Source organism: Scheffersomyces stipitis, chromosome 2 (genome assembly GCF_000209165.1).
Source record: "Scheffersomyces stipitis CBS 6054 chromosome 2, complete sequence".
Classification (NCBI taxonomy): domain Eukaryota; kingdom Fungi; phylum Ascomycota; class Pichiomycetes; order Serinales; family Debaryomycetaceae; genus Scheffersomyces; species Scheffersomyces stipitis.
Window position 1 is genome coordinate 2,643,564 of NC_009042.1, and position 22,062 is coordinate 2,665,625.

General features: G+C 42.0%; 14 protein-coding genes across 14 annotated transcripts; 6 read left to right on the forward strand and 8 right to left on the reverse strand. All coding sequences in view use genetic code 12, as the record gives it.

Moving 5' to 3' along the window:
* Positions 1-395: 395 nt before the first annotated feature.
* Positions 396-1,997, forward strand: PICST_30373 (protein that affects bud emergence, intrachromosomal recombination, and nuclear division; the record flags this gene model as incomplete). The annotated part of the gene is made up of 1 exon (XM_001382703.1): positions 396-1,997. The coding sequence occupies one exon, from the start codon at positions 396-398 to the stop codon at positions 1,995-1,997; it is 1,602 nt and encodes a 533-aa protein (XP_001382740.2).
* Positions 1,998-3,169: 1,172 nt separating this feature from the next.
* Positions 3,170-4,465, forward strand: PICST_35327 (guanine nucleotide-binding protein alpha subunit; the record flags this gene model as incomplete). Its single annotated transcript, XM_001382704.1, has 1 exon — positions 3,170-4,465. One exon carries the CDS (start codon positions 3,170-3,172, stop codon positions 4,463-4,465), a length of 1,296 nt encoding a protein of 431 aa, XP_001382741.1.
* A 167-nt stretch (positions 4,466-4,632) lies between these two features.
* On the reverse strand, positions 4,633-6,190 carry COR1 (ubiquinol-cytochrome c reductase core subunit 1). The gene has a single exon (XM_001383219.1). It carries the CDS (start codon positions 6,155-6,157, stop codon positions 4,820-4,822), a length of 1,338 nt encoding a protein of 445 aa, XP_001383256.1. The 5' UTR covers positions 6,158-6,190; the 3' UTR covers positions 4,633-4,819.
* A 551-nt stretch (positions 6,191-6,741) lies between these two features.
* On the reverse strand, positions 6,742-7,845 carry PICST_30376 (predicted protein; the record flags this gene model as incomplete). Its single annotated transcript, XM_001383220.1, has 1 exon — positions 6,742-7,845. One exon carries the CDS (start codon positions 7,843-7,845, stop codon positions 6,742-6,744), a length of 1,104 nt encoding a protein of 367 aa, XP_001383257.2.
* Positions 7,846-8,064: 219 nt separating this feature from the next.
* On the reverse strand, positions 8,065-8,885 carry PICST_87815 (mitochondrial 37S ribosomal protein RSM7). Its single transcript, XM_001383221.1, has one exon. It carries the CDS (start codon positions 8,770-8,772, stop codon positions 8,146-8,148), a length of 627 nt encoding a protein of 208 aa, XP_001383258.1. The 5' UTR covers positions 8,773-8,885; the 3' UTR covers positions 8,065-8,145.
* Positions 8,886-9,566: 681 nt separating this feature from the next.
* Positions 9,567-10,709, forward strand: PICST_30378 (predicted protein; the record flags this gene model as incomplete). The annotated part of the gene is made up of 1 exon (XM_001382705.1): positions 9,567-10,709. The coding sequence occupies one exon, from the start codon at positions 9,567-9,569 to the stop codon at positions 10,707-10,709; it is 1,143 nt and encodes a 380-aa protein (XP_001382742.2).
* Positions 10,710-10,997: 288 nt separating this feature from the next.
* Positions 10,998-12,272, reverse strand: PICST_40400 (predicted protein; the record flags this gene model as incomplete). Its single annotated transcript, XM_001383222.1, has 3 exons — positions 10,998-11,288; positions 11,403-12,175; positions 12,221-12,272. The coding sequence occupies 3 exons, from the start codon at positions 12,270-12,272 to the stop codon at positions 10,998-11,000; spliced, it is 1,116 nt and encodes a 371-aa protein (XP_001383259.2).
* Positions 12,273-12,889: 617 nt separating this feature from the next.
* SDH5 (membrane anchor in succinate dehydrogenase complex) lies at positions 12,890-13,399 on the reverse strand (the record flags this gene model as incomplete). Its single annotated transcript, XM_001383223.1, has 1 exon — positions 12,890-13,399. One exon carries the CDS (start codon positions 13,397-13,399, stop codon positions 12,890-12,892), a length of 510 nt encoding a protein of 169 aa, XP_001383260.1.
* A 442-nt stretch (positions 13,400-13,841) lies between these two features.
* PICST_55643 (mitochondrial 37S ribosomal protein MRP2) lies at positions 13,842-14,189 on the reverse strand (the record flags this gene model as incomplete). Its single annotated transcript, XM_001383224.1, has 1 exon — positions 13,842-14,189. The coding sequence occupies one exon, from the start codon at positions 14,187-14,189 to the stop codon at positions 13,842-13,844; it is 348 nt and encodes a 115-aa protein (XP_001383261.1).
* A 626-nt stretch (positions 14,190-14,815) lies between these two features.
* On the forward strand, positions 14,816-15,529 carry RIB5 (riboflavin synthase; the record flags this gene model as incomplete). The annotated part of the gene is made up of 1 exon (XM_001382706.1): positions 14,816-15,529. The coding sequence occupies one exon, from the start codon at positions 14,816-14,818 to the stop codon at positions 15,527-15,529; it is 714 nt and encodes a 237-aa protein (XP_001382743.2).
* A 442-nt stretch (positions 15,530-15,971) lies between these two features.
* On the forward strand, positions 15,972-16,556 carry PICST_55763 (predicted protein; the record flags this gene model as incomplete). Its single annotated transcript, XM_001382707.1, has 1 exon — positions 15,972-16,556. One exon carries the CDS (start codon positions 15,972-15,974, stop codon positions 16,554-16,556), a length of 585 nt encoding a protein of 194 aa, XP_001382744.1.
* A 106-nt stretch (positions 16,557-16,662) lies between these two features.
* HIS1 (ATP phosphoribosyltransferase (ATP-PRTase) (ATP-PRT)) lies at positions 16,663-17,853 on the reverse strand. The gene is made up of 2 exons (XM_001383225.1): positions 17,734-17,853; positions 16,663-17,592 (listed from the first exon to the last, which is right to left on the reverse strand). The coding sequence occupies exons 1-2, from the start codon at positions 17,783-17,785 to the stop codon at positions 16,730-16,732; spliced, it is 915 nt and encodes a 304-aa protein (XP_001383262.2). The 5' UTR covers positions 17,786-17,853; the 3' UTR covers positions 16,663-16,729.
* A 639-nt stretch (positions 17,854-18,492) lies between these two features.
* On the reverse strand, positions 18,493-19,524 carry PICST_41956 (cis-prenyltransferase; the record flags this gene model as incomplete). The annotated part of the gene is made up of 1 exon (XM_001383226.1): positions 18,493-19,524. One exon carries the CDS (start codon positions 19,522-19,524, stop codon positions 18,493-18,495), a length of 1,032 nt encoding a protein of 343 aa, XP_001383263.2.
* A 689-nt stretch (positions 19,525-20,213) lies between these two features.
* On the forward strand, positions 20,214-21,510 carry SQT1 (protein involved in a late step of 60S ribosomal subunit assembly or modification contains multiple WD repeats interacts with Qsr1p). The gene has a single exon (XM_001382708.1). It carries the CDS (start codon positions 20,328-20,330, stop codon positions 21,435-21,437), a length of 1,110 nt encoding a protein of 369 aa, XP_001382745.1. The 5' UTR covers positions 20,214-20,327; the 3' UTR covers positions 21,438-21,510.
* Positions 21,511-22,062: the final 552 nt, after the last annotated feature.

A 22,062-nucleotide genomic window follows, 5' to 3' on the forward strand; every position in this document is an offset into this window, starting at 1 on the left:
TCTGTCGCTAATTGAGAGAGATTCTCGCGCAAGTAATTTTCTCAGGTACAAACTCTGTCCCACAGTGCACTCTATGTGTTTATCGTAAACCTCTATCTAATAGTTTGAGCTATTGAACTGTAATGCCAGCGTATCGGCACAATCGTAATAGAATCCTATCCTAATCTTCATACTATTCATACTATCATAATACCTGGCACCTTCATTAAAAAGTTTACTGTCCGGTGGTGTTCAACTCCCAACTTCTCCTTCACACAGCACTTTTTTTACGATTTGGCAGGTAGCACTATCAACCAACCTGAAATGTTCGCTTGCATCAACACGAATCTTTTTTCTGTACCTTTTTTTCACACCTCCGTCCACTGTAGAAGCCTGTTTGCTCCATTCTCTACGTCATGGTGCGCCTCTTTGTTCCCAAGTTCAGGAGCATACACCATCTCTTGCTCCTACTAGTGTTGGGGTGGATCGTGACATTTCTCGTCCACGAACGGCTTGTGCCCTATCTAACCATAGGTAGATGCAAATGGCCACAGGTGTCCCCCTCTCATTTACCCAATAAGGATGTAGTTCAGGACGACGAGCTAGACGGGCAGCTTCTACATTCAGATCAAGACCAGGACTCGCGCTCGTCAGATGATGTCACTAACGTGTTGTTGATCGCAGATCCACAACTAATCGATAACCACACCTACCCTGGCCGAAACGAGTGGCTCCTCAAGCTTTCACAACACACAGTAGATGTCTACTTGAAACGCAACTACAAAAACATGATTCGCCAACTAAAGCCGGATTACGTCTTCTTCCTAGGTGACTACTTGGACAACGCCCGTGACTCTAGGAAAAAGTACTATCTCAACGAACTCAAACGGTTCAACTCTATCTTCTACGATAAAACCACTACATCTGCAAACTACAAGAAGGACACCAACTGGTTTGTAAACGTTCCGGGTAACCATGACATCGGATTCAGCGATTTGGTCAACTTGAAGGCTCGTAAACGTTTCATCAAGAACTTTGGCAACCCCAATTCTATCACCACTATCAACAATGTAGACTTCATACTGTTGGATTCGTTGTCATTGTCATCGTCAGAAAGCCAAATCAACGCTCCAGCCAAAGAGTTCGTCAACAGCAATTATGGATCCAACATCGTCAAGACGAATCCCCGTGTGCTCTTGACTCATGTGCCTTTATATAGGGATCCTTCGCTTAGTTGTGGATCTTTGCGTGAAAGTACAGTTTTTGATGTAGAGGGAAAGGGCTATCAGTACAAGTCTACTATTGATAAATCCATTTCGGCGGATTTGCTCGAGAAAATCGAGCCTGATATCATCTTTACTGGTGACGACCATGACTACTGTGATATTGTTCATCCTGAAACAAAGTCACGGGAGATCACCGTGAAGTCCATCAGCATGGCTATGGGGATCCGATATCCTGCGGTACAGATGTTGTCGTTTACCAATTCAGAAAAGGAGGATCACGACGGTACTGACTTCAAGTACAATACCAATATCTGCTACGCCCAGACTCCATATGTAAATGTAGCGCATTACGTAACGTTTGCTGTGATATCAGGCTTGCTTATTCTCTGGTGGAATATCAAGCAGAGATCGGCTCGTTTAAGGTACTCGTCGATTCTCCCTATAAATGCTGATACGGTCAGCATCGAGCTCACGACTAATTCAAGCAAGATCCAGAACTTTCTTCGTGAACAAGACGAAGAAGATCTCAACACACCACCAGCCCTGGCGCATTCCGAGGGTTCGCATTCGTTGCCTACGGTTAAACCATTAAACATCCCCTTGTATACTTTCACCGGAACCCAATCTGGCTTCTTCGACAGCTCCCGTATAGGCCAGTTTGTAGCGGCACCGTTCAGACGGATGGCTGCTTTTCTGCGCAACTGGAATCTCGTGCCGTTTTTCAAGCATTCGCTTTTCATGGCTTTGGTGGTGATTTCCATCTACTACGTGGGTTTCTGCATGACACTATAACACTATAGACCTTGAAAATTAGCAATACATTGTAACATTACCAAATCATAGATTACTGTGCTTTTTTCATAATATAATAAGTACTATAAATACGATAGCATCAGCACACACAACAGCAATGTAAAACCATAATTGCTTGACTTGTGTGATATTACGTTAATTACGTGGTTATTATTCTAATTTACAATCTAATTTCAGCATTACTATCTTCGCTTACCGTATGACTATCATATGATTTAATAGCTCTGCCTGTCACAATTACATTTAGAAAATAAAATGACTGTAAGTGGCAGTTCTAAGCAGGCAGGCAAACTCAATGTGAATTCCCGATGAGTGTGACAATTCGGTGACTATTCGTTCTACTTCCGAAGCTATTCTGTTTCAAATGGGTGCCAAATCTGTTTCAAAACTTGCCATGTGTGAACCACCATGCGGCTCATAACAATCACCTGACGTAAAGTTTCATTCTATTGCAGGTTAGTATTTTCTACTGGACTGAGCTTTGGAACTGAAAAGGTCATTACCTTTCCAATCGGGATGGGTGGAAGAGGTCAGAGCGCACAATTCTGGAACCCGAGCCTTGTGATTTCTGTGACGGTTTAGTGAGTCAGCAGAAATACAGTTTTGGACTTAGAATTGATTTGGCTGCGAATGAGTCGCATAAAATCTGCAAGATCTCAACTTACATATGCACCAAGCACAAAAAAGATTGACTATGCGAAATGGGACCACTCTCTAATGGGTTCTTGTTGGCCATGATCGAACTGCCATTCTAGAAACACCTCCGCATTATAGAAGGAAACTATTATCAGGATTTTGTCTGGCCATTGTCTCTTTTCCGGAGCAAACCTGTAAAACACTATTCCAAGTGTAGTAAAGTTCCCGATTGTGGGAGATAATAATGGCCAACTGCAGGAAGGTGGTGTTTCAGATTTGGGGGATGAAAGTATTCACTTCGGAAGTAGAAGGGAAAAATGTGGTAGGCTCCTGTCGGGCGCTGGCATGTATTGTTGTCCTCCTTTGTTGTTGATATATAACCATCGTAGCCCGCTAGAACATCAGATATTTATTTCTAGCCGCATATACTAGTCTTTTCAGCAGTCCTCTTCTTATCAGCAACTATTTTTCGCAGTCAAATTAGTTGTAAGCGAGATTTTCCACTCTTCCATACAATGGGCTGCGCAGCTAGTGTTCCAGAAAACGAGGAAAAGGATCCTTTTCTTCACGATAAACGCATCAATGATGCCATCGAACAGAATCTCCAGCTCAATAAGCAGAATGAGAAAAACCAAGTCAAGCTCTTGCTTCTCGGGGCAGGAGAAAGTGGAAAATCTACAGTGCTAAAGCAGATGAAACTTCTACATAAGGGGGGATTCACACAGCAGGAACGAATCCAGTACTCCCAGGTTATCTGGTGTGACGTTGTTCAATCCATGAAGATCCTTATAGTCCAAGCCCGAAAGCTTGGAATCGCACTCGATTGCGATCAAGAAAACAGTCCTCTAATTCCATATAAGCAGATTGTTCTTCGAGCGAATGCCTTGGAACAAATTGATACAGGCGCAGCAGGAGGAGCACACTTCATGAACGACTATGTGTTGAAGTACAGTGAAGTGCAAAAAAACAAGCGCAGAATGAACAGCACGGGTGTAGCCAACATCTCATACTGGGACGATCCTCCTGTTAAATCAGATCATGAAAGTGATAATGTCAACGTCGTCTACAACAGCACAAACCCAACTCCAAATAGCACCTATTCGAGAGAGCAAATCGCTGATGCTATTCATAAGTTGTGGACGTCCGATCCCGGAATCCATAATTGTTACGAACGGTCCAACGAGTTTCAATTTGAAGCCAGTGCTGAGTACTACTTTGAGAATGTTTACAAGTTTGCTGACCCTGATTACTACTGTACTGATACTGATATCTTGAAGGGCCGTATAAAGACCACAGGAATCACCGAGACAAACTTCAACATCAACTCATTCAAGTTCAAGGTGTTGGATGCTGGAGGACAACGTTCAGAACGTAGAAAATGGATACATTGCTTTGACAATATCACTGCAGTTTTATTCGTGCTCGCCATCTCAGAATACGACCAGATGTTGTTTGAAGATGAGAGAGTCAACCGGTTGCACGAGTCGATTGTGTTATTCGACTCGTTGTGTAATTCCAAGTGGTTTGCCAATACCCCCTTTATTCTCTTTCTTAACAAAACCGATATATTCGAAAAAAAGATCCAACGATCGCCGTTGAAGCAGTACTATCCCGAGTACAACGGCAAGCCCCAAGACTCGGCTGAGGCTATGAAGTTCTTTGAAACCAACTTCTTGAAACTTAACCGAACAAATAAACCCATCTATGTGCATCGCACCTGTGCCACAGACTCCAAGTCAATGAAGTTTGTATTATCGGCCGTAACCGATGTGATTGTGCAGCAGAATCTCAAGAAGAGCGGAATCATGTAGAATGTTTATAGTTGTAGATGTATCTATATTTAGTAACGTGAATATGTACTAGTGTTCAGTTAACAGCTATAGCAAAAGTATACCATTATGTATAAGGAGACCAAATATAGTGTAGCAATTAAAACATTCATTAAAGCTAACATTCTTAAAATCACAAATTCGACTTTCGGAATAAAATTAGTATATTCAAAATAATATGTAAGGGTTATATACGAAATGGATTTGGTTGTAGGACAACATGAGACTTTGAATCAAGATCTTACTTTCTATTGTCTTTTAAATATATTTTTGAAAGTGTAAAGCTTTCTTAAAACATGCAAGTAGAGAATTAAACAGAAGAGAAACAAAGTCCGCTTACCATCTCAAAGCGGCCATCTCGTTTCTGTTTCTGTTGTAGTCGAGCAAGTCTTCGATTTGACCAGTTCCGGAGATGACAATGTCCTTGTCCCACAAGGTAGCCTGGGCCCATGCCTTGACGTCCTTGGTTTGGATGGCATCAATCTTTTCGAGAGCTTCCTTGACCGAGGATCTGTAGCCAGCCAACAATACCTTGGTAGCGATGTCAGATACTACAGCTGGGGTCGAGTTCAATTGTCTCAACAAGGCAGTCTTGACAGCAGCCTTACCACGGGCAACTTCAGCGTTGGAGATGGAAACAGACAATCTGTTCCATTCCTTCAACGTAAAGTGGGTGAAGTCGTCGATGGCCTCGATGTTAGAGATTTCCGAGGCAAAACCCCACAAACCAGTGTCAGAGTACGAGGTGGAGAAGTGGGTGTACTTGTCGGCGATGTGGTATTCTTGTACAATGGATGCGAGCTTAGGACTGGTGTATGCGGCAAAAGCAGAGTGGTGGTCGAAGTCACCAAAGATGGCAGCAGCGACCTTGGCTACGTAGTAGGCTGGCGAGTTGAAGGCTTCACCTTGGGCAGCAATAGCGACGTAAGCCTTTGGCAAGGTGTCGTCTCTCATTCTGACTTCAGATCCCAAAAACGAAGCTGGCTTCTCTTGTGGCTTCAAGCCTTGGGTCAAGGTCAAGTTGGCTTCCACAGCAGCAACAAGAGCTTCGTGGTCAAAGTTACCAGCAGCAGCAATGACGGTGTTGGAGGCTACCAAGTGCTTTTCCAACGAACGAACGGCGTCTTGGAGCTCCAAGTCTTGAACGGATTCAGAAGTACCCAAAGTTGGCAATCCAAGCGAGTAACCCTGGAAAGCAGAAGCATTCAAGTGTTCCAACACTTTAGCGTTAGGATCAGCTTCTACAGCGTCGGCAGCAGCAGCCAACTTGTTCTTGGCAGCAGCAAAGTCGGACTTCTCCAAAATCTGAACAGGGTTAGAGGCGATTTGAGCAATGAGCTTTCCGGCACTGGCGATGTTGGCGTTGGTGGTGGTGGCTAAGATACCATTGGTTTCCTTGGTAGACTCAGAAGAAAGTAAAACACCATCCTGTAAGCCCGAGCCCAAAATCGAAGCAGTCAATGCTGAAACACCGTTGTTGTATGGATGTTCAGAACGCGAACCAGCACCGTAGTATAACCCTACGGTGGCAGTGGCAGCGTTGGTGTTTGTCTCAGAAGCAATAGTAACACCGTTAGAGAGAGTAGTGTACTTGGTCTGGCCATTTGCGGTGGACAACAAACGGCGAGCAGTCAAGGACTTGGCGGAGGTACGGAGGGCTGAGCCACGGATCATCTTGGCTTGTCAGATATAAAAAAGAACTACAGACGGTGGAGTAAAGGAGTAGCTTGGTAAGGTTTTGTATAGATTTTCACTTTTTCAATCTGACAAAAATTCAATCGGTGCATTTTTTCTACAGCTGCCCAACCAATGAAATCCTGGCGAATTATAAGCTGTGTGCAGGTACAAGATTAACTATGGAGGGAAAGCAGAACCATAAGGCTGGAGAACATACTGAACTGATGGAGCTAAATATTCTGAAGTAGTACTGGTGAAAGTATGTGTCAGATTTCTATGATTTATTTCTGCGTTTTTTATGACTATTTCAGCTAGCCGTACAGATTTTGTATTCTCTTATTACTGGCTAGATGTTAACTGTGTGTGCGTACTATTGGCTGCGAATTCTGGAACAATTAAGCGGCTCTGGAACACATACACTAAGCGATACGAACCATTTGCATTTTGCTGTGTTTGTTTTATAATCTCAGTCAATTATCTATATTGTATCTTATAAACTTATTGGAATCTCCTTATTGGCTCTCTTCATTCTATTTTGCACAAATTTATACCACATCGCTTTCTTATCATTGGTTCCATAGCTACTTACACAACGTATCGTACTGGTACAACCCCAACAACTCACTATGGTCGCAGAAAGACCCTGCCGAAACCTGCTCTCTAGAATCTATTCTATGTATCTCGTTGAGGCTCAAACTCTGTGGCCCGAGCTTAAAGTGTTCCGAGTATTTTGCCTTAGCCCGCTCCAAATGCTCGGCAAAGATGTCTGCCGAGTCTGCTTTCGAAATTTCGCAGCAATTCTCATTATTGGTGATTCCAATCTTTGGCTGCGATTTAGCTACAACGAAGTCAGGGCTGCTGATTTTGTTCTTGATCTCGGTATATTTGTTTCCCGTAGATATTCTGGCTGCTGATAACGATACTTCGTTAAGCACGGTTTGCCAGATCTTTTTCTCTTCAGCATCTTTACCGTGCGAGTTGAGCAGTGAACTTGACCCTAAGTTGTTCAAGAATAATCTCGTTTTGGGCACAGGAAATGGAGGTTGGATGTCTGGTACTTGCTCTTTCTCGATTGATTCGCATATACTGCTGTTGGCAGCAGAGACCTTGCTGCTGCCTTGTAGTTGACCTTCTTCATTCTTCTTGTATCCAATGATTCCTTTGAAGAAGTCCTTGACGCCAGACGACTTTGACAAGTTGGCTTCCTCTGCTTCTTCGCATTCTTTTGTATCGCCATTTACTGGATGATCGTGGCAGAGGCAGTTGCACGAGCTGCTTCCGAGAACTACTCTCTTTAAAGAAACCAAGTCAGGAGCACTACTCGGCCGTTTGGTGCCCACAAGTCGAGAAATCATTTCCTTTCTTTCTCGTTCAACAAATGTATCGTCGAACCCAACAAAGTAGTGGTTGATGTCGTTATTTTGGTTGTCTCTTTCATTTTCAACGACGTCGTACTTTTCACGGCCAACTTTGTTTTTTGAATCCAAGGCTAGGAACTCACCTGGCTTGATCAAGTATTTGCATTGAGGGAAAGTTCTCAACGAAATCAACGTCTGGTTTTTCAACTTGGTTTGGATCACACGAGGGTTCTTGTTGGTGCTGTAGTAACGTTGTCTATAGCAAATAGCCAAGTAGTTCCAGTTGTAACGGATGTCATGAACGACACTGTATAAATCGACAACCATGGCGCTTAGCAGACGCTGCCACAATTGAAAACTGAAGTGTTAGAGTTCAAAGAGCTAGCTGGTGAATTGATGTTCCCGCTTCAACTGTTAGAAATAGAAATAGTGGTTTCAGTTTTTGCAATCGCATTTGTGGATTTTGCAATCATTTAAGTGCAAAAATGCGCTGAAAATACGAGACAATTTTCGATATGCGTAATTTGAGCTCCTACAAATTTTAACTCATACAGCTCGTCGTTTATTATATATACAAGATGAGGTCAGTCAATATATGCTAAGGTGGTGGTGACGAATCCGAGCCGGTTACAAGGTGATGTAGGCTCTTTGTTGCATGGCCAACTTGTGCATCTGTGCCTTTCTATCATAGCCAGAAGACTTTCCTTCATAAGCAGCGATGATTTCTTCAGCCAATCTCACAGCCAAATCAGGTGACTTCTTCTTCTTACACCCATCCAAGATCCAGGTGATGGCGAATCTGTTCCTTTGTCTCTGGTTCAACGGCACGGGAACAACCTTGTTTTTGGCTGTACCTGTTTGGACCACTCTGGTAGTAACCAAGGGCCCCAACTTGTCCAAGGTTTCCTTCAAGGTTTCCACAGGGTCCTTTCTTGTCTTCAACTGTATTATGTATAATGCTCTCGACACGGTTCTCTGAGCCGTGGCCTTCTTGCCATGTCTCATAATGAGATTGATCAAGTTGTCCACTGTAGGGTCTGACTTCAATGGTACCCCCTTGCCGGCATAGGCTGCTACTTCAGCCAACTGTTCTTCAGTAGGCTCAAACTTGTCCTCTAAGAATGGTTCAGGATGGGCTAACTGGGAAAGGTACACTTCTTGTTCAGTTTCAGCCATACTCTTTCCATTTTTCAAGTTCTTGACGGCACTCAACCATTCATCTACATCTGATTCGGTTATGCTGTCTTTGTTCATGGGGTATATCTGTGCAGTTAAGCTGAGGTCTTTGCTGCTGGACGAGTTGTATCTTACCAACGATGAGCCGAAAACAGACACAGGTCTGGCAACAGCTCTGTTGACCAATCTTAATTGCGACGTGCAACTTCTGATCATTGACATGTCTTGTGTGTGGTATTGACAGGAAATCTACTGGTATTGAAATGGTTTGCTCTGAAAAGTTGTAAGCTGAAAAATTTCGTTCGCGACCGAGTTTTACACGCACAGCGTAAACTAGAGACCAGATTCATTACGATCTTATAGAGAAAGCAAAGAGAACAAATGACAAGATAAAAACTAGTGGCCAATAACGTATATTGTTCGAGTCTACATATGTAGGTATCATCATTCTAAGATATTAAGCTGATTATCTTCCGACTTCTTTTGGCTCAATCAATAATAGTTGTATATGCTGTTATATATCTATACTCACGTGACACTTGATAACAATCTGCTCGATAAGGTACCCACTCAACTCTGCCAAATTCTAACCGATTACGTTGGAGTTTTGCTGAAGTGTTTATGTCAAGCTACTGACTGGATTCGCCAACTTTTGCCGAATTTCAACAATTCCATCCGATAATCTCTACATCCCATTTCCCCATACTTGACAACTGCAAGTCCCACTTTCGCGTTCCATCAATGCACCGCGTATACACTACAGAAAAATATATAATATAGTATAAGCTCAAAATCCAAATCTGAGACTAAACCAAACAGATACTTCTTTTGTTTTCCTCATATCTCGCTCTATTCTCGCTTCCCCTGTCGGAATGACGCTCAACATCCCAGCCTTGGATGTGGAGTTGGACACGCTGCTCCACGACATTGTTGTGGCTCAAAAGTACGACCCAAATTCAGACCTGGGCCATTGGCTAAATGTCATTTTGCCCAAGATCATTGCCAGATTGGACTTGATAGCCGAAATCGCAACATCACAAGGTGAAACATACAGTGTTCGGCCTGAAGGAGTAGATCTCCATGCTTGCATATCTGGAAACCACCGTCGGATTGTAACCCATTTACAACAGCATTTCTCCACAAGTCCCCCTTTCACCATAGTAAGAATAGCTGAGATCCTAGTAGACGCCACGAAAGAAGGCTACGATCTTTTCAACAACGTGCAAATTTTCAAGTACTTCAATTCGCTCTTGAAATTGGTCAATGTTTCGTCGTCAGTTAACGATTTCCCTGCAACTACGTTCAGTGGGGACATAAATGGAAATGGCAATGGCAATGGAACCACACATGATGATCATGACCATATCGACAAACAAATTGTAGAGCCCGTAATCACGAGTCAATCGCTCGGAAATATCCCCTTGGTCAAGATACCGTGGCTCAGTGAAGCCAAGACGACAAGGAAGGACGATACAACAGTTGATCCTGAAAACACAACGGTGGAAGAAGTTATTTCTGCCCTGCCGTTGGTAGAAAACAATAGTCAAAAAAATGGAACTACAGAAATTGATAAAAAGCAAGAGTCTATTCCGGTAAGAAGGCGACGGGAACAAGAAAATTACAAAGCACCTGATGAAGGCTCAGAATCATCTGAAGAAAACCAGACCACAGTCAAGAAACCAAAGACTAACGGTTCTACAACCGATACCATGAGCACGGTAGTAAATGGAGTCACAAATCATGTCACAGATGGACTCACTGAAAATGGAGCTGTGGATATAAACGAAGCTGTACATGTAGATGGAGACATTATTCTAGATGTTAGAGTAAATGAAAACTCTCAGGAATACGAAAATTCGCAGAACATTGTCGTCGACGAAATGGAGATATTGTCTGGTTCTGAAGCGCTCAGAATCATGCCTTCAGAACAAGAAACAATTCCTCAAAATAGCATATTAGAACAAAACGACGGTCTACAGACAAACGGCAGCGACAGCATGATCACATCTGAGTAATATTCATAGCTTCTGCGTAAAATCATGATTAGGCAGTGTTTTTCACTTCTTCTTCGGCATACTTCTAGTCGATGTAATTATTGGATTGTACTGTACGACGTATATTCAATTCAATTGGAATTATACAAATACATTTTACAGAAAAGAATATACATTATAAACAACATATCCTTCAGAAAGGAGTTTGCATTAATAAACATCTTCAAAGTGTACATTATCTCTTTCATCATCATTTTTACAATTTTTCAGAAACATTAGCTTCTTTTCTTAGATTCAATTACATTACTTTTATGGCGATCTGGATCTCGATCTTGAACGGTTTCTTCTCTGTCTGCTATCAGATCTGTCACGATATTTGGGCTCATAAGTGTCGGTACGAGAGCCTACCACCCTGTCACCAGGAATATATGCATCTCTGTCCCGGCCACGTCTGGGATAGTAGCTGTCTTGACGAGGTGGAGGCACCGCGTTATATGGTCTGGGACCGTCGCGATCGTAACGGTCTCCCCTGTAACCTCTTCTTGGAGGAGGATAGTCATTGTGTCCATTGTAATCGTTTCCACCTCTGTATCTGTCTCTCTCCGTGTACCTGTCTCTGTCTCCATACCTGTCTCTGTCACCACCGTATCTTTCTCTTTCACCGTACCTGTCTCTGTCCCTGTTGTCTCTTTCTCTATCTCTATCATCAGCTACGTATCTGTCTCTTTCATAACGATCCCCACCGTATCTGTCTCCTCCTCTGTAGCCTCTGTATCTACCTTCTCCACGGCCACGGCCACGGCGGTCTCTACCTCTTTGGTAGCGTGGGACAAAGTCACCTGATAAGAGACTGTGGCTGGCAACTACTTCATCATCCTTCGTCTCGTAGTCGATCTTCCACTTGCCATTTCTGGGTCCTCTATCTTCTTCATAGATCCATTGGTTGATAGCCTTGACAGGAATATAGTCCACAAAGAGAGGATGTCTCTCTACTGAATATTTTCTAGGCTCCAATGGAGGTTCCAATGCTGCTTTGGCTTCTTCAGTATCAAGCTTTTCCATTTCATCTTCATATTGAAGCTTCTGCTGTTCATACCGTTCCTGTTCTCTAATCTCATATTCTTCCTTCAACTTGAAGTCGTCTTCTTCCAGTGGGTAGATAGTACCGAGAAGTTTCTCACGGAGAAACTTGGCTCCCTCTTCTTTGTCTACAAGAACAATTCCGTGGGTTCTCGTTCTATTCAACCAGGCTCTTTCCACGATGTAGTCTCCAGCCTCTTTGGCTAGCTCTTTCAAGAAGTTCTGGAAATGCATCGCATTGAGCGGACGACGCAAATTGCCAATGAAAATCGATCTCGTGACCTGGAACTTGGGTTCATCCACCACTTCGTACTTGACTTCTTCCTGAGGCTCGAGTGTCTGTGAAGTTTGCAACCCATGGTGATCAACTGTTGTCTGTTTAGAAGCTTCTGGCTCCGTTTCAGCTTCTACTTCCACTTCCATATCAGCCGCACCCTCGCGCTGGCCGTCACCTGTGGCATCGGATTCCTGTCTTTCGTAGTCGAGCACTTCAGTGTCACTCATATTGCTGCCAATGGCTCTGATTTGTCAAATTGTCAGTGAAAAGAAGTAGCTGTAGATGATGAAATGTTTGTCTTCTAGTGGAATTTGTGTCTTCATCGAAAATGCTGTGTGTAGGACTAAAAGCACGTGATCGAGTAACTAACGTTGTATAGAGAAAGATGGCCATGAAACTTACGCTTAGAAAACTTGTGGTTGCTGTATTAGATGATATATATATAGGATGAGTATAGCTTGGCTACTTGAAATGAAAATTCTGTTTATCTTTTTTAGGCACTGACAGCAACAGTGCTAGTATTGGGTCAACTGAATCCAAGGTTCATATTTCCTGTACTAATGTCTATTTCTTGTTTGGGACGCAATATGGATGAAGTTTATCGATCTTCGACAGTAGTGAAATTTTAGTCAAAGATGGAGCAAGACTAAGATGTGCTCACGAAGAAGATGCTGAGAAAGCTTAAGGAATTCTTCAGTTTTCCAAAGAATTTTTCAATGGTTTCAAAGGTTTCAAACTGCCTCTATATCTCTTTATCTATACTAGAATCGTTGGAATATCAGCTTCTATGCATGGTTACCATGTTTGGATTACTATATACATTTCCTATTGCTACCTGTCTCTATTAGGCCATCCAGATGTTCTTCAACAAGTCAAACAACCCGTTGCCTTCTGTTTCTATCAAGTAGACCCCGTACAACGATACAAACGATCCCAACGTCAACAATCTGGTGGCAGCTCTGTGCCAGAACCCATACACTCTTTCAGGAATATAGTCGATGATACACGACTTAAAGCCGCAATGGCAATGGAAGAGAACGAGAGACGAAAATACGGCATCTATCATGGGGTATTCAACACCAGCAACAAACGGAGTCATCATTAATGGCACCATGGTTATGGCTATAGCCCTTTCGTACGTCCAGTGGTAGCTCCCTTCATAGTAAGTTACTAACGGGATTCTGTATGCATCGTTTACGGTTCCCACAATGTATCCTGGAGGTTGTTCTGTTTTCTTGAACCTGGAGAAATCTGGCTTGAGTGATATGAAACGAGCCACGCCAGTTGGTCTGAGCAACGACACTGGTTTTATGACAGAAAATGCTGTTCTCGTACTTCCTAAAGTATGCAACATTATGAAAGTTCACAAATTTCAGCTATGAAAGTCTGTAATCGTATTAAAGAATAGTGTAGGTCTGATTGAAAGAGGTCTTCACAAATAAATTTTCGGTGCACTCTCGATTTCGTTTAGTATAGAGAGCGCATTAAAAAAGGTGCCAATAGAAAGACAGGAGAACGTAATTTGACTATTGGCTGGATAAATAGCTTGAAGTGTCCATCTAAAGGCTATGAATGTAGTTCCTGTTAACAACCTCTATTTCTGAGAAATTCTACCCTTTTATGATTGACAAGACACATTGATTTTGATTTTTTCACAATCGCTTCTCAAATTTTTCATATACTCCACTGCTCTGGCTAACAAACTTACAAGCACTACAATAACCTAATAAGTTTACATAATTTCCTATATTACAACTATTTACAAAGTGTATGTACACGTTCGTGACCGTAGCCATCTACCACGAAGCAACCTTAACCCCTGGAATCAATCCAGCTCTGGCTCTGTCTCTGAAAGCAGTTCTGTTGAGTTTGAAGTCACGGATAAGCGACTTCGAGTTACCGGTAGCCACACATCTGTCTCTGATCTGGTTGTAGGAGGTGTACTTAGGCATGGCTGTCAACTGCAATTGTGCTTCCAATCTGGCTCTTGGTGGTAATTCTGTGTTTCTGGCGATGTACTTCAAAGCCTTTCTGGTAACCTCATGTTCAGCATACTGTAATCTCTTGAACTGGTCTCTGAGCACACGGGCATTGATGTAGCAGTGCTTGGGGATCTCGAACTGCACCGGGAATCTGAAAGGCATGGCGGCTGGTGTGTCTTCAAAAGATATCGAATGGAATGGTAGAAATCTTTTCTATGAAATACCTTGAATGTTGAGAATCTTTGCGTGCTCACAAGTACTGCGACGTGTGTATATGAAGGACTGTAGTAAATGGCTGCAACATATGGATAAAGAGATTTCACAGACTCGAACACTTAGCTTTCAGTGCAATATATAGAGTAGAATGTGTTTGCAGATTGTCTATTCAAAGGTACTGATGTTTTCTATATGCAATTATATTGTTTCTTTATTCTTTCAGTACTAGTAATCTTGCTGAAAATGCTGATATTAACAGGCGTAGAATTAGTAGTGCGACTCCATGCTTAAGAGTAACCACAAGTAAACCAAAGCACCAACGAACGAAGCCATTAGCATGGAGAAGATCCTTCTCGCTGCTCCTGTATCAGAAGCATTCTCTGGACCAATTTGAAGGGTAGCTTACTAACTTTCTCGTATTTATGTCTTCTGAACCGTGACGTCTCTCCAATTTCGTTGCTCTGAAACCCGCACTAGCGACCCTCCGAAAACCGGGGAATTTTTCACCGATCACCATTACTAATTTAAGATCAAGCATTTTTTCTTTTCCAATTAATTGTCCTAATATACAAATGTTCACAGGTTTAGTGGAAACGATCGGGACAGTACTTCTGTACACAGAATTGGACACCTCTTCTTCGGGAGGAAATGGGGTTTCCATTGTCATTGGAGACTGTTCCAGCATCTTGGAGGATGTTCATTTGGGTGATTCCATTTCTACAAACGGAGTTTGCTTGACAGTGACAGAATTTGATGAGGCCAAAACTCAATTCAAGGTCGGTGTCGCTCCCGAAACATTGCGCCGTACGAATTTAGGAGATCTTACAAAGGGATCCAAGGTCAATTTAGAAAGAGCTGTTACTAGTGAAGTCAGATTGGGGGGTCATGTAGTCCAGGGCCATGTCGATACTATTGCTGCTATCAAGAGCCGAATTCCCGACGGAAATGCCATTACTTTCACCTTCCAGTTGAGAGATAAGGAATATATGAGCTACATCGTAGAAAAAGGCTTTATTGCTGTCGACGGAACCTCGTTGACTATTACGCATGTGGACTACGACAAAGCTGAATTCTCGATCATGATGGTTAGTTATACACAGAGCAAGGTTGTGATGCCTTTGAAACAGATCGATGAGTCTGTCAACATCGAAGTCGATTTGACAGGCAAGTTGATAGAGAAACAGATCGAGATTAACTTGGCCAATCAGATCAGCAACGATGATAGTGCCTTAAGTAAGCTTATAACTAAAATCGTAGAAAAGAAGATAAAGGAATTGGTTAAGTAGCGCTACCATATTAAATTCTGGAGAGTATATAAGGATACTTAATATGTTTTATTTAGACAGTAGAATGTGCAAAACGATTATACTTCATGTAGTCTATATCTCCCATGACAGTATCGATCATTATCTCCATTTCTCTCTTGTTCTACTCAGAATTCTACAAGGCTCACTGTTAGTTTCTATTCTCTCTTTAGCCTCACTATGAATGAAAACCCGTGCCGCAGATCACCAGACACGACTTTGGATGGCAAACTCAACATGAATATAGTTAACATTCAAGTTTGTGAAGATTCTCCCAATTGCTTCACATTGTCTTTTACTTTTGGCTTTTTCTGGGTCTAACGTGTAACACAGCAGTTGTAGAATAATTTCATCTTCAACCAGTCATCGATTTTTCAAAATATTCAGCAAATACTGACGACAGAAGAATAGGTTCACATTCAATATGGATATCATTTTAGGAATAAGAGTAGCTGATGGTACGATCATTGCCACTTCCAAGGCTGCCACCAGGGGTATTTCGATCTTGAAGGACACTGATGACAAGACCCGTGTCTTGAACAAGCACAACTTGGTTGCCTACACTGGAGAATCAGGTGACACTGTCCAGTTTGCTGAATATGTCCAGGCTAACATCCAACTATACTCTATGAGAGAAAACGACATTGAATTGTCGCCTAAGGCTACAGCATCTTTTGTAAGAAACCAGTTGGCCACTTCTATTAGATCACGTAAGCCATACCAGGTTAATGTATTGATTGGTGGGTATGATACAAAGTCAAACACTCCTTCATTAAACTGGATAGATTATTTGGGCACACAGGTAGAATTGCCGTATGGAGCACATGGCTACGCTGCATTCTACGCCAACTCGTTGTTGGACAAGCATTACAAGAAGAACATGGATGTAGAGCAGGGCTTGGCGTTGTTGAAGATGTGTTTGAAGGAATTGGAAACGAGAATGCCAATTGACTTCAAGGGTGTATATGTCAAGGTCGTAGACAAGGACGGTATAAGATCGATTGACTAGTCAGTTAAGGATTTTAAAAAATTGAAGTCGTAACACCGTCGTCTCAGTAACTATGGTTTCTAGAAGTCATAGAAGTCAGGATAGAATCTACAGGCTATAGCCATATGACAGAATAAATGAAGTCTATTAATTATGTATATGTAATTATTTGTAAATTGTTTTGTAATTTTGGTCTAAACTCTACAGTTGCTGATTTCAAACACCAAGATGTCGGAGGCTCCACTCTTCTTCAACAAGTCCATCTTGTCTCCGATAGCCTTTCTCTCCACCATTGACGATATGGCCACCCAGTCTTCGTCTTCTGGGTTGTGTTTTTCTAAAGGTGACACGGTGGCAGCTCTTCTTCCAGGAGTAATACTTAACACGTCGTGCAACAATCTTCTTGGAGCATTGTAGTTACACAATACGTACTTCTGAGCAGCCAAGATACCTTCGAATCTTTGGTGGATGATTTCAACTAACTCGGGAAACTTGGGGTTCTTAGACGAGATCAAATGGGCCGAGGTCTGTAAAATAGTTTCTATAGGCTTCAATCCGGCAGCCTTCATGGTTTCACCACTTTCTACCAAATCGACAATTGCATCAGCAACTCCTAAGGCACATGAAGCTTCGACAGATCCACCAACGTATCTGATGCTAGTTGTTAATTGTGATTCATCCGAAACCTTTTCCAATGACTTAAAGTAGTTGGTAGACAACTTGGTAAACGACGAAACAATCTTCTTACCGACTAATTGCTCAGGAGTAGTGATGTCTCCTTCGGCTGGAACCTGAATCTGTAACTTACAAGAGCCAAAGTTCAAGTCCAACAAGTCCTCAGTATGGTCAAGCATCAGAGCTTCTTGGATCTGGTCTAAACCGGTTATACCCAAATCACAGTTACCTTCTCCAACAAAAATAGGAATGTCGGCAGCAGGCAAGAAAATCAAGGCAACAGGCAAGTTGGTGGAAAGGGCAATATCCAATCTGTTGGAACGTCTGAACTGGATGTCAGCACCCTGCAACAAGTTGCAACACTTTTCATATAAACGACCCTCTGAATATAGTTAGTAACAATATGACAATGATAACTTATAGCTAGGTATTTATTTTTAAATCGGAGAACGAAATCTGAAATCGTTTATCGGACTGAAAAATCTGAAAAATCTGTAAAATTTCGATAGACAAGATCACATACTCTTGGGCACAGCAAACAACAAACGGTCTGGGAGGTGGTTAACTAAATCCATTGTGTATAGTTAGAATTGGCTGGAGAACTACAAAAAGAAAATCTGGTAATTTTTCAACTTGCAATTTTTCACGTTTTCCAATTCCCCAATAGTAATTACCGAATTGGTCAATGGACTCATCTATTATCTCGGCGTGGTTTGAGAATAAATGCAGAATGAGTCAATGGATCACGTGTACTAACTATGTCACGGCACGTGATGAGATAAGAGTAGATTGCAAAAGGGAAGTATTGGGAAAGACTTACACTTGAACAATAACTTGAACAATGGAAAGTGCATGTTAATGGCACATGTCTTGTAGTTGTCTCCTATCATATATTTATATTCTAGTCTTTTGATAGAAACTAACTCTTTTTTATGGCAAACTCGACAGCTAGGGTAAAATGCATGTCGCGCATTTGGCTGCAACTATTTTTCAAATTTATCATAGTTTCTCTGCTAATTTAGAGTCTATCAAAACTCCATAAGAGTACTTTTGTAAGTTAATTAAGAATGGATACCTTCCGGTCTTCTCCGTCTCCTTTTCAATATTTTCACAGTTCATGACGAGTGGTTGTATATTTTATTGATTTGCGATAACCATAAGCTATACTATCTTCTGTATAACATGAGAATAAACGATTCTCGACCGGTCTTTTAGGTGCACAGAAGTCCATGTGTGCCTATTTAAATAAATAGCATAATATCCCTATAAATACCCAGTAATCCTACCTTCCCTTTTTGTTCGAGTCGGATTCCTCTTCTGAAGTAACAGTGTCGAGTTCATCGACTCCACCAGATTGACTACTTTCTTCAGTGACGACATCATCTTCATCTTCGGCCTCTTCGCTTTCTGAGCTGGCGAAACGTTGAAATCCACTAGATCCAGTAGCATCATTCAAGTCTACATTAGAGTCGTACTCGGCTAGATTAAAGTTCTTGGTAGAGATTTGGGTTGTGCTGTAGCCATTGCCTTTGCCATACCAGTACATGTTGAATCCCCAGTTGAACAAAATCTTGGCCATGTCGAAGGGAGTGAAAGCGGGCCACAATTTATCTACAAATACGATTGAACAGTCTGGCGAAACGCACTGCCACAATAAGAAATCAGATAATCTGAAGGTACCAGATGTTCTCACCAATAAGTCTAAAGGAGGCGCATCATGGGTGTAGAATAAGCTTTCGAGAGTGTCCTCATCTATTACAAAGTCGTGATCTATTGTGGACTGGTCTACGGCACATTTGATCAGATTTGTCATCTCGTCTCTAGAGGTATATGGGAAACAGATATTCAACAATGCTCTCTTGTTGTCCTTAGTAATCTCCTCTGTTTGTTGTAGAATTTTAGCAACGTCTGGTGGTATCAACTTCTTATTACCTATTATCTTGATGCGGATGCCGTATTCAGCGCACAAGTCGCTATGCTGGTTGATCTGTTGGAACTTCAGCTTGGCCAAGTCCATCAACCACTTGACTTCTAAGCTCAGTCTACGGAAGTTTTCAATGGAAAATGCGTAGACACTAGCACACTTGACACCAGATTCATACAAAATCTCGAGCACATTGGCCATGCTGTCGAATCCAAGATTGTGCCCCTCTTTGATCTCTATCTTGTGATTTTTGGCATATCTTCTGTTACCATCCATGATGATTCCTACGTGTTTCGGCGTGGGCCCTGTCTGGATGAATCTCCCAAATGCCCGCTTAGCCGTAGTTAGCGCCTGTCGGTAGCCAGGAAATGTGGATAACCAATCTGACATGCTGTGAATATATGGAATTAATTGACAATTTATGCAAAGAAAATGATCTGTATGTATTTTTTTGGATTGTTTGGCTCGTGGAGTTAGATGGTATTGATCTTCTTCTGTTATTATGGTCGCCTTATTGGTATAGACAGTCTTTGGTAAAATGTGCTACGCTAGCTGTTTCTTCGTAGAAATGTGTAGGTGGTAAGGAGAGCCGCAGCGTGAGAAGCAGACAATAAAAGTCTGAAAGCCTTATCTTTTTGTTGATATATGCAAACTTTTAGGATCCGTACAATCCGTAATCACACTTTGTCAGCTTTGTCTTGTACAACTGTCTTGAATGTTCAGAGGTATTCCTAATCTTCAACCAAGGTAAGAAAGCTCTCGACTTTTCTATACAGCTGTTACTATTTCTTCTCTTGCTGTGAGAATTGTTGGACTGTCTGCAGGAGAGCGAAAAGTGATAACTGAAAAAATTCCAAACCTCATCGTATGAATTTTGGTGATAGTTTGTCAGCAATAAGGAGTAGTCAAGTTGGTGGCAAACAGTTGTGGTTAGAAAACAGCTTCCGTATAGGTTATATAATTAACATTTGCCGTTGTTTTTTCTCTGTTTTCGAGTTTGAAATTGCCAATTACACAACTTTTCATACTTACTCTAACTACGATCTACAATGTCAGACAATCACTTGGAACAGCCTCATGAAGAGGAGCAGGAAGAATTCTTGGAAGTGAACGAAATTGACGAAGAAGTCGCTGATGAAGACCAAAGCGCTCCTCCTCCAGAAGAAGATGACGACGATGGAGAGGATGTCAATATGGAGGACGATGATGTCTTGGAAATTGACATCTCGAACAACTCCTGGACCTATTTCGATAGGCATACCGATTCCATTTTTACCATATTCAAACACCCTACTTTACCTATGGTAGTCACTGGAGGAGGTGACAACACTGCATACTTGTGGACGACCCACACCCAGCCTCCCAGATTTGTAGGAGAATTAGCTGGGCATAAGGAATCAGTCATTGCTGGAGGCTTCACAGCCAAAGGAGAGTTCGTCATAACTGCTGACATGAACGGGTACATTCAAGTTCACAAAGCTACCAAGGGAGGAGAAAAGTGGGTCAAATTTGGCGACTTGGAGGAAGTGGAAGAAGTTTTGTTTGTTACTGTTCATCCTTCGTTGCCATACTTTGCTTTTGGAGCCAATGATGGGTCCGTATGGGTGTACCAGATCGACAAGGACTCCAAGTCGTTGGTGCAAATCATGTCTGGATTCTCCCATTCCTTGGAATGTAACGGTGGTGTCTTCATAGAAGGAAAGGATGAAAATGAACTCACTTTGGTCACCATTTCTGAAGACGGCACTGTCGCCAATTGGAACTGCTTCACTGGTGTGGTGAACTATAAACTCACTCCAGAAGACTTCAAGAATATCGAGAGCCCATGGGTCACAATCAAAGTGTTAAAGAATGTCCTTGCTGTTGGCGCTCGTGACGGCCAATTGTCCATCATAAATAACGATTCAGGTAAGGTTGTACACAGTTTCAAGACGTTGGAAGACGTTGACGATATCGCTGAATTGTCCATCGAGGCTATAAGTTGGAGTGGATCTGCTAACTTGTTGGCTGTGGGGTTGGTATCTGGAGATGTTCTCTTGTTTGAATCTCAACAATGGAGATTGCGTAGAACCATCAAGGTCGACGATGCCATCACCAAGTTGGAGTTTGTCGAAGATAGTCCAATCTTGATTGGTTCCAGCATGAACGGTAAGATCTACAAATGGGATGCCAGAACTGGTGCCGAGTTGTTTGCTGGTGTTGGTCATAACATGGGTGTCTTGGATTTCACCGTTTTTGAGCATGGTTCCAAGTTAGTTACTGCTGGAGACGAAGGTGTTTCATTGATCTTCAAGACTGATTAGGAGCGGTGAGCTAAAATATAGTCGTCCTTTCGCGACCATTTGTATAATATTCATTAATAATATAAAAGGGGTGATGTTCTGTAGGAAAGGATAAGGTATGTGTGAAGTTGAAGATATGGTAAGGGGAAGAAAGAAGCGTGAAGGCATGTAGTCTTAATCTAGTGTACGCTATCTCGGCTTATTTTGCACCCATTAATTCTAATGCACTCTCAAATAACCTGGTGGTACCAGAGCACTGAAAGCCGTACAATATACATATATAACTTCCATTTAAGAATAATTACATTTCTGACTTTGATCTCACTCATCTTGCAAACAGGCATTACATAACATCTGATTGTAGTTTCACTCCACTTTGTACCTTTGTCTCGCTACCTTCTTGGAGTATATTGAGTGTGTGTATAAAATATTTTCTGTGTATTCGATTCAGAACGCGTCTTCCTGGCTGAAATATTTACCTTTCCAAATCTATCAATAAAAATCTACATATTCATAATCAGCAAACTAAAGAAGCTACAACACTCATTTTCCATTTGATTTCTCCATAAAACTCAGCTATGACACAAGATCAACAAGCAGATGCAGACGCGTCGTTGACCATGAATTCGTTTTCAGAATCACCTGA